We start from the raw sequence: 10900 nt of genomic DNA on the forward strand, positions 1-10900 counted from the left end.
ACTGCGTTATTTTCGGTGGATTCGTGGATCGAGACAGCTCAGCATCCTCCAGGTTTAATTAACACATGTCGCGTGTAATCCCACATTATGGGTTTCTTTTAATTGGCAGTTTGTGATTTTGCATCTGGCAGGATGTAGGAGGAATGCACGGTCAAATCAATTCTGTAATTATTTTTCTTATGGTAAACATACACGACACTGTGTCTTTTTAACGTAGTGTTGTATATTTTAATTATTAAATGCGGAATCCCCTTCTCTCCGGTCATTGGCAAGTCTCTTGCGCTATAGAGCATCCCTCATGGCGAGGCGTTTGCGACACCTGTTGGTTGTCTTTTGCATTATTTTTTTTTAAGTGTGTGTGTGTGTGTGTGTGTGTCAAAAAATAAATTAACTTGATAACTTTCACCTGCACTACACATTAGATTAATTTGAATGCTTAATGAGACAAAAATGCTAAATTACTTATTAGAATTTGTTGAAATTCATGCAGTAAATGTGAAATTACCAGTCTAAACAACCCATTTACAGTTGCAGCTGGAAGGGCATCCGCTGCATAGAACATGTGCTGGATAGGTTGGCGACTTCAGATTAAAAAAGGGTCTAAGCTGAAAAGAAAATGAATGAATAAATGAACAACCCATTTACAATTTGAACATAGCAAACATTTAATTTCATTTTAAAACCATTTGTATTTAGTGGATATACATGCTGTAAAACCCCAAAAAGTAACTCAAACTGTTTGAGGAAACCAATTGCAACAAATCATTTAAGTTCAAAAACTAATCCTAATGAGTGCTGTGAACTTAATCCACTTGAGTAAATAAAGCAATTTGAGCACAGTAAAACCTGACAAATGAAGAGAACTCAAACCAGCTGAGTACTGTAAAACCCAATAAGTTAAGGCAGCTCAAACCGTTTGAGGAAACCGATTGCTACAAACCATGTGAGTTAAAAAACTAATCTATATATGAGTACTGTGAACTTACTCCATTTAAGTTGAATGAGGTATTTAGTTAACTCAATACCTTTAACACTGAGTTCAAAACTCTTTTCAAATGAGATGAACTAACTTTCAATGCATTTTGAGTTAACTGCACTCATTTCATTTAAAAAAGTTGACTGTTGGGTCTTAAATTGTAGTAAAGACTAGTGTTTTTCAGCAAGATCACTGTGCATTTTTTTTAAATAAATCAATATTAAATATATATTTTCCAAAACATTGTTATTTTCTGAGTAGATCTTTTATAATAAAATAATGATTCATGATTAATTTCCACATTTGCCTTATGCATATGCATTGATAAATTATTGAAATATTGATTTTATTGTGTTAGATTACAGCTTGATTTTAAGTGGGCCTACACATTTTAAGATAATGGTTAGCTGACAAAAGTTTGAGAATGGCTGAATTATAAGAACATATTAAAGATGACAATGACATTAGTCAATTATTAGTTCACTGTATATGATGAAAGCATGTTTCGTGCGCGAACTTAAAAGTGGGAAGCGGTTATGAAGATAGTTGCACGTTGGGTTGGTGTGCAGGGGGAGTTTTCTGAAATACGGGAGACTCCTGGGAAAAACGAGAGTGTTGGCAGGTGTGGTTTGTGTGAATATTTTTAATTTTATGAGGTTCCTTTTACAGCATCAATGTTGTGATGTAATCACAATACATTCAGTTAAAAGACTTCAGCATTCATTAATTTGATTAAGCATAAAACAAGATGAAAGACAGTGTAAGCGCTAGTGCCGTCAGGATCAGCAGGCGAGCGCTGAAACTCTGGGGTAAAATAAACAGTCAATTTTAAAGACATGGTGGGGAGAAATGGGATTTAATGCAGTGCTTCTTGTCTGATCTGAGATCAACATAATATTGTATATCTATCAGGCAGTGAAGATCACTAATTTTTAAAGAAATCAGATCTTAAAAGTCTTAAACATCTGTGTGCATATAGCCCATTGTCTGCAGCCATTTCTTTCAATAAAAATGTATGTCTTTCTGTACAAAATTAGTATCATTACACACTTAAAATATGTTGTTAGACCTATATTACCTTGTTTAAAGATAAATATCATATTCATCATACATGAAACAAATGCAAACCCAGTTTATTTTGATGATTTTATGAAAATGTTTCAATTTCAGACACTTAAAAAGAAGAAAAATATGCTCTTCTGTCAAATTATTTACATGTTAATTCCATCCTGATTTACAGTTTTGTTGCATTTCAGCCAAATCCATTTAATATTTTTCTCCTTTTTTTGGAGGAAAAAGGAAAGAATGAATGACCAAATAAAAGCGGACAACTGTGCTTTATCCTGGAGTTTTATTTATTATAGCCATCATAATTCTATTTAACAGTATTATTGGCCATCTAAATGGTATTTTTAAAGAATTCTGTGTTGTGTTGTGTTTATTTCAGCCCTTTTGATATAAGTAGACTTGAGTAAAATTACACACAAATGTCGAGTCGCCTTAATAAGTGCAACCAAGGAAATGTTTTGGTTGGCCAACTACTAAACGTTCGACACTTCAGCGAGCGTTAGTGGTGCACACTGGCTCTCTTCTCAAGCAGTTAAAGTGCTGTCAAAAAGTAGTTTTAAGCGAAAAGGACAATGGAGGTAAACGGCGGTCCTGCGAACTCCACAGTGACTTCAGAGGTGTCATTGTCGTTTCAAGAGGAACTAACCGCGACCCTGCAAAACGCGCTCGGTGTGGCGGTGGAGATCGCCGTTGTGGAGATCACCAGACTGCTGGACAGAGCCCTCCGAGAGGTGCAGGGACAGATTCAGGAGGCTCTGCGGGACAACAGCGCGCTCAAGTTTAGACTGCAAACCGCTGAAACGCAACTCTCCTCAGTGTGCGGTGGCCTGGAGCAGCAGACGCAGAGCCTCGAGGATTTCCCCGTCAGTAACAGCAGCAGCAGCGGCGGTCAGCTGATGCCTCCTCCTCTCAGCAGAGCTCAGCGCGGCGGGCTCCAGGTCAGTGCTGTTAACATCCGGCAACAAACCCAGTCCAGTGTGAACTCGGAACAAGATTATTTGCTGTGTGAACCAAAGGACACCACTGTTTTCCAGCGAGTACCGATGTGCGGGAACCCACTCGCAGAATCGGCTTTAAACTCTGACTCACTAGAAGAAGCGACCCACTATCACCACGGGGCAAATGGTAAGGTGTTTGAGGTTTAAAGACGATTAAAATAACGTTACTTAAGTTTGTTCAGTCGCTTAAAATGGCCCACCCTCAGTGAAGTGGAACAGACTAAACAGACTAAATTTTATTGGCAAGCCTTGAGTTTAGATTGAGGTAAAGTTGGTTAAGATGTATTCATTCATTTGTTTATTCATTCATTTTTCTTTGGCTTAGTCCCTTTATTAATCTAGGGTCACCACAGCGGAATGAACTGCCAACCTATCCAGCATATGTTTTACACAGCGGATGCCCTTTCAGCTGCAACCCATCACTGGGAAACACCCATACACCCATATTCACACTCATACACTATGAATAATTTAGCTTACCCAGAGGAAACCCACGCATGCACACTCTGAACAGAAATGCCAACTGGTCCAGCCGGGACTCGAACCAATGACCTTCTTGCTGTAAGGTGACAGTGCTAAACACTGAGCCACCGTGTCGCTCAAGATTCACACATTCAGACTTTAATTTCTACTTTTAATTTTTTATATAATTTCAGAAAAGTGTTGTGTGCTAATTTTTTAGCGAAATCATATTAGTGGCCAATAACTAGGTTACAACCTAGATATTATACAACATTGTTCACATTAAAAAAAATAGTGCTTACATACTTACATGTCATTTAAGGCCTAATATTCAAAGTACCTAGGTAAACAATATACAAAGCCCAGGGGCTGACTTAACCAATAAACAAAGTAAGCATCTGCTTGGGGCCAAGAACCCTATATTAATCATCTCTTTTAATTTTCAAAAAATCACATTTAGTAAAATATGCCTAACCATTAAGGTTTTAATGTTATTACTTCTTTTCAAAACCTGGGGGCCTCATGAATAGTGGAACGTTCCTTCTGTACAGCACATGCAAATATTGAAATCTAATCACAAATATGGCTAGTTTACTGCACATAGTTTGTGAAATAGTTTTTTATTTGTTAGCTTATTGTATAAAAATATACATGAAGAAGATAAAGGTTCCACTTAAAATATATATTTTAGCTTGCAGTTTATTTAAAATGAACAAAAAAAAAATCTATAAAGAAAAATAATATATCTATTGAGAAAGTTTTGAATTTCGGTGGTTAGGCCCCCAAATCACTAAGTGAGAGAGCATGTCAACTGAACGGATGTGCGAATATAAAAGCAACTTTACCTCAATCATGTTTACTCTTGCAAGCCCTGTCATGACTATAGTGTATTCTTAGTTTGAGTCTGAGAAATCATGTACAGGCAAACTAAAAATAATGCTTAGTTTCTTGCACACACTGATCATTTTGCTTCATAAACCCTTAATAGATTATTTGGAGACGTGAGGAAGATTTTAATTCTCAAAAAGTGTGCAGCAGCAAACATGTAAGTTTGAGAAGAACTGAGCCAGGCTGTGGTGTGTAAGATGAGCCCACAGAGGACCAAGCAATGCAAAGCAATGCTGAAGAATAACTGAACATGTTAAGCACTCATTAAATATGTTAATTACCCATATGAAGCTATATCTGTGACAGGATTTCAGGAGAATGATTGATATTTTGTCAAATGAATGGACCTGCTTAAGAATATATGTACATACTCAGAACAAGTTATGCACAGCTATGGGGAAATGAAATGACCACCTAACATGAGCTTTCAGTAAAGACTTCCTAAGATGGTCACAGGTACACAGAGGTGGGCAAGAAAATATGTATAAAAGCTGGACCATGGACATAGACACTTTAGATGGTCTAGGGGAGACATCAGGTTCTCCTGAAGGGCTATTTTCTGACATCTCTGCTTTATTATGTTTTTACCCTTTAACGGCCTGCTCTACCAAATGGTTGACCATATTTTGACTGTTTTAAATAATGACCCTTAAAATGACTGTTTTAAATAATGGTTTACACACACAAACAAAAGACATCTAAGAACCATAATCCTGTTGCACTATTACACTTGTTTTCTTGTTTTTTCTTTTTTTACAGTAAAAACAAAATCATGTTAAATGAGAATCTGAAATATTTCATGGCATACTTCAAAAAATAAAGATGATTTAGTATTCAAAAATGTTTTATTTTGATTGTGTTTTTAAATAAATTGGTTTTACACTTTTTATTTATGGATTTTTCATAGTATATATATATATATTAATTCCAGTATTTTTACCATAAACCAACATATCTACCATTTGGTAGAGGCTGATATTTTGGAAAATTATGGGACATATTGAAAAAAGAAATGCATCGAGTATGTTAACTAGCGGCATTAGGAGTTAAGTTCTTGGTGGGGCAGTAAAGTCTCGTTTCTGGTATGCAAACCTTCAGTCTGATCGTGGTTAATGAATGGAAGGGCCGGATAACTACGACAGACGCAGAAAAATTTTTTGTTTTGTATGTGAGCAATTCCAGCGTTATGGATGTGACATTTGCAATAAAAACTCATTTCACAGAGAAAGTATAAGTCAACATTACATTGAAACTTCTGTTGATATTTCGTAAAGCAACTCACCACAGAGTAATGTGATCTGAAAAATGTCAATCTGTAAACATTTATTCATTCATTTTCTTGTCGGCTTAGTCCCTTTATTAATCCGGGGTCGCCACAGCGGAATGAACCACCAACTTATCCAGCAAGTTTTTACGCAGCGGATGCCCTTCCAGCCGCAACCCATCTCTGGGAAACATCCACACACATTCACACACACACTCATACACTACGGACAATTTAGCCTACCCAATTCACCTGTACCGCATGTCTTTGGACTGTGGGGGAAACCGGAGCACCCGGAGGAAACTCACGCGAAGGCAGGAAGAACATGCAAACTCCACACAAAAACGCAAACTGAGCCGAGGATCGGACTAGTGACCTTCTTGCTGTGAGGCGACAGTACTACCTACTGCGCCACTGCCTCGCCAATATCTGTAAACATCTTCTATATTTTGAATAAGGAAAATAGACATGCGGTATGAACGTGACCAAAAAAGTCTCCAAGTTTACGGTGCACAACATGCTAATTCTGTGAATTAAACTGCACAATTCAAAAGAAACAATGCTAATAAAAAGGATAAGAGTCGGCTTACTGTAGAACAAACATGATTGATTTAATTTTAGTTGACATTTTTGTATTTATGAGGAAAAAGCATTGTTCTGGATGTGACTGATGTGAAATGCCACTTATGCAACTTTGGTAAATCAAATATAATAGTATTAAAACATTGACAGAGACAAATATGAGTATTTTTACAGTCCTGTAAAATACAAGCCTATGCAAAAAACTTAAAAAGGGTTTCGCTGTTTTGGTGAAAACTTTTCATGGCAAAGTTGACATTTGCACGGAATTGTTCATGTGTATGCATATTTTGTTGTTTTTGCCTCTCTTTCTTTTGCCTTTTCTTTCTTTTGACTTCTATTCATGACTAAATAATATTGTGTTCTGCCATAGAATATTATTTCATATTTGGATGAACTTCCCGGTGACATCTCAAATGAAAGCACAAAGTCTGGAATTCTGAAGTTTCGTTGCATGCACTGAAAAAAATAACTTTCTGAAGCGAAATAAGCTATAAACTTGTTTTCTGAGAATTTAAGTTGACTTAAGTTGATTTTTCTGAGCGCAGGATAAATGAGTGTTTCCCCTTTCAGACACCAAGAATGAGCAGCACGGTATGACCAAAGCTGACCTGTCATGTGCTGGAGAAGTTTCGCATGTGCTGAGTGATCCGTCGTCCCTTGAAGTGGCTATAAAGGTGGAGAAAGAGGAGAGTTATGGTGACCCAATCCCTGTGTCCATCTCTGTAGCAGAAGAGCCAAACTCAGACAGTCTTTCTCTGGCTCAATCGCGACTGCTGGAAGACTGGAGACCTGAGCAATTGCAATCAGAGAGCTGCCATACAAACATGCCTTGCCAGTCCGCCAACCACCCTGTTGGTGAGTATTGTACAAAACTCTATGCTTGAGAAGGCGATGATAGAAAGATGGATCTATTTATTAAAAAGGCAGAAGTTAAATGCAGTTTTCCCTTTTCTTTGCCTTTTAACCTAGATTTCCTGTCATCTTCAGGCTCGGGCCAGCAAATCCACTTTCCAAAGCTCAACAATCGCAAGAGGCCCGATCACTTTATGTTTCCCGGAGGCCGAGGACCGTACCATTGTATCATATGTGGACGAGACTTCAATCGCAAGCACCATTTGAAGATTCATCAGAGGATCCATACAGGAGAGAGGCCGTACACATGCTCCATCTGCAGCGCACGCTTCCGGCATGCTTTGACTCTTAAGCGTCACTTCCGCCTCCATACAGGAGAGAAACCTTATACTTGCGGTCAGTGTGGGAAAAAGTTTCGAAATGATGGTGGATTGCGGTCGCATCAGTGTTCATGACACCTACTGTATGAAAGCATTATTTATGGTAGTTTTGCGACGTTAATGGGGTACATGCACATGGACTTTTAACTTCAGCCAGCCTCAGCGCTTCCGGTGAGCTTTCTTTCCATTATAAAAGTGCCATGTCTGTTTTCCTTAAAAATCAGTGATCTTCACTGCCTTTATAAAGTAGGTCTTAGACCGGACAAGGAGCGCTGCATTAAATCCCATTTTCCCCCGACATGTCTTTAAAACATGAAAGTTTATTTTACCCCATTATTTTCAATGGAGTTTCTGTGCTCTGTTGCTAATCCTGATGGCGCTAGTGGTTACACGGTCTTTCATCTAATTTATGCTTGAACAACTAAATGAATATTGGATGTATTGTAATTACATTACAACATCGATGCAGTAAAAGGTACCATGCTCATTTGAAAACATTTCAATTAAGCTTTCAATTAAGCTTTCAACGGAAGTTTATGATTGGCTGAAAAACACTAGCTGTGCATAGAGCCCAGTCAATATCAGGTCACCCCCAGGCATTGAAAGGTTAGGAGAAGCAAAGTTCACCCAAAAATGAATGAATCTTCTTGTTGTTTTAGATTAGCTATGGTTTCGCTTTAAAGCACAATCTAAGCTATTTTTAATAATTACTGTTTCTGTTTTTCTGAAAATCAAGATTAAAATTCTCATAAAGGAGTTGTTAATCTGTATAAATAATGACACAACTTTTATTCATTTTGGGTGAACTAACCCTATGAATGTTCATGAATTAAAATCTGGAATAACTGGATGAGAAGCATTTGTCTGTTATAAGTTTAATGCCTTTTCAAATATTCAGTGCCTGATGAAGGACTCAGCGATTTATTTTATTTATTTTTCTATTATTTTAATCCCTCATTTCTTTCACAAAAATTTCTTTATGATTTTAAATAGATTTTTCAGATTTTTAGACTCAAAGGGTATTAACCTATACAATGTGCTTAAGCATATAATTATATAATTACAGGATTTAAAAATGATTAAGAAAAAAACTTTCCCCTGAAGAACGGTTCTAGCTGTCATTTAAAGATCAAATGTAACAAGATCCATTTACAATTGCATACAAGACTTTTATAATAATAATAATAATAATAATAATAATAATAATAATAATAGTAATATCAATTAAACCATTTTAAAAAATTTAAGTAAAAGTAAACTCTTAAAGATTTTTTAAAAAGGGCACAGTTTTCAAGAAGATTAATTTCCCTATTATTTTGTGCTTTTTATTTCAACATGAACATACATTCAGAGGTTTATTCTATTTTATTGTGTTATATTGTTCATATAAATCACTAGTGGGTTGGTTATATTTTTTTGCTTTTATTTGTGTTGGGCTGCTGCATTTGGTAGACTGGTGCACTGGTGCCGCAGTGTTTTTTTTCTACTCATAGAGTGCAACATTTCTCCAGGTTCATCCCTGCTGGCTGGCATGTTGTTTGTGTTTCTATGGAAAAATACACAAGGAAACTGTGGGAACCCAAAGGAGAGCATCGCATGTGTTAGAGTGAAACTGATTTTTATTCAAACAAATCGATGTAAACTACACACTCGAGTAAATTGATAAAATTGATTTATCGTCCAGCTCTAGCCTGATGGTAGTATCATAAACCTGGACAGTACTCTTATGTTTAAGACTTTAATATGAAAACTTTAAGACTGAATCAACATGCCAGAAATACTGGATCCTTTATTTTTTTTTCTAGTACCAAAAACTGTTAAAATCAAGTCAAAAAGTGTTATAAGAGCTGTCTACTGGGGCTGTATATTTTCAAAAGGTATACATTTATAAATAAAGGGTCAATATTGCCACCTTAAAGGTACAAAATAGTACCTAAAAAAATCAAGTTTATCTCATGAAATTTTTAGTTACTAGTTTATACCTCTGAGGTACAATTACTGACCTTTTTAGGAATTTCTACTGCATTATATGGTTTGGTATGGCACAGGAGATTTTTTGCTGCGTTTCGTCCATACTACCTGGTACTTTTTTCTTAGGACCTCCTGGGTTGAGGTTTCAAGAAAGCCATACTGATACCTAAATGTGAGTTATATACATCAGGGGTGCCAAAGTTAGTTCCTGGAGTGCCGCAGCCCTGCACAGATTAGTTCCAATTTTGCATCAACACATTTACATGTAGGTTTCAAACAAGCCTAAAGGACTTAATTAGTTTGATCAGGTGAGTTTAATTAGGGTTTGACCTAAACTGTGCAGAGCAGCGGCCCGCCAGGAACTGACTTTGACACTTGTGATATACACATTGCTTATTGGTAACTAGTGAATTGTCACTATCAGCATAATTGGATTTGACACAAAACCTGCTATATTTAAATAGTGAGCAGCAGCCACGGTTGTTTTGTTGGATTACACAACTAAAGAATTTTTATACCACCGGATGTAAAATACTCCATCAGATGTTCCTCTCATTGGTAGCAGTGTAGTGAATCCAGAAAGAGTTGTATGTAACAAACTTGAATGAAAATACTGACGGGCCAACTATATTGATAATCCCACCCCTTTTAAGTGGCACTGAACTGCAGTGGAAATGCAAACTGAACCGAACCTTACCTTACAGAGCAGTGGAAAATTGGCTTTGGGTATAAATTTGTGCCATTTGGAAAGATACCACCCCAGTGAAAGCTCTCCCACCTTTATTTACAAGCAGTTTACGCAAGCTTGTTTTGCCTAGTGCCTAAAACTACATTGACTGAAAATCAGTCTGATTATAAAATTATGTAGTTTTATATAATAATCAGGGTGTGTTCACAGATTTGGGTAATAATAATGTTTGAAAGTTTTCATCCAAACCCTGATATGCACCAAGGACCAATTGGCAAAAAAGGGGATTCGTGTAGTTGGACTTACTAATGGCAAACAAAACACACATAAACCAAAACCAGGACATGCTATCACAAGATATGACCATAACAAGAACAGAAAGCTTAAGTATACCTTATGACTGTATGTCATAAATGCTGTTTTGTGTTTAAAAAAACAAATGCCAACCAAAAAAGGAACTAAATGTATAGTTTTACTTTCATCCACATTCCATACTATAAGTGTGAAAACACTCTTAGTTTTTTAATACCGTGACACTGACTGAACTTTATTCCTCCTCTGTCAGGTCAGCACAACATTTGTGCTGTTAAACCAAAGCATAAGCAGTGGGAAAGTATTAAAGTATTGTTTCACACCATAGCTAACCAAAACCTTGAAATGGAGACATTATTTATCTGCAACTCATGAAGACATATGCCTTGAAACCACACCGTTATAATGTTAAGCAAAACACTACAAGATCAAGTAAAATTATAATAATATTAAAATGAG

The 10900-nt window shown here is 36.6% G+C and overlaps 1 protein-coding gene across 2 annotated transcripts; it reads left to right on the top strand.

Annotated features, from left to right (window-relative positions):
• The first annotated feature begins 2494 nt into the window (after positions 1-2494).
• Positions 2495-8320, top strand: si:ch211-284e13.5. Of its 2 annotated transcripts, none has more exon segments than NM_001326577.1 (3): positions 2495-3169; positions 6809-7093; positions 7208-7767. In NM_001326577.1, coding segments are annotated over 3 exon segments (1176 nt in total). In that variant the 5' UTR covers positions 2495-2616; the 3' UTR covers positions 7546-7767.
• Positions 8321-10900: the final 2580 nt, after the last annotated feature.

Source organism: Danio rerio, chromosome 5, assembly GCF_052040795.2.
Source record: "Danio rerio strain M-AB ecotype USA chromosome 5, GRCz13ab, whole genome shotgun sequence".
Classification (NCBI taxonomy): Eukaryota; Metazoa; Chordata; class Actinopteri; order Cypriniformes; family Danionidae; genus Danio; species Danio rerio.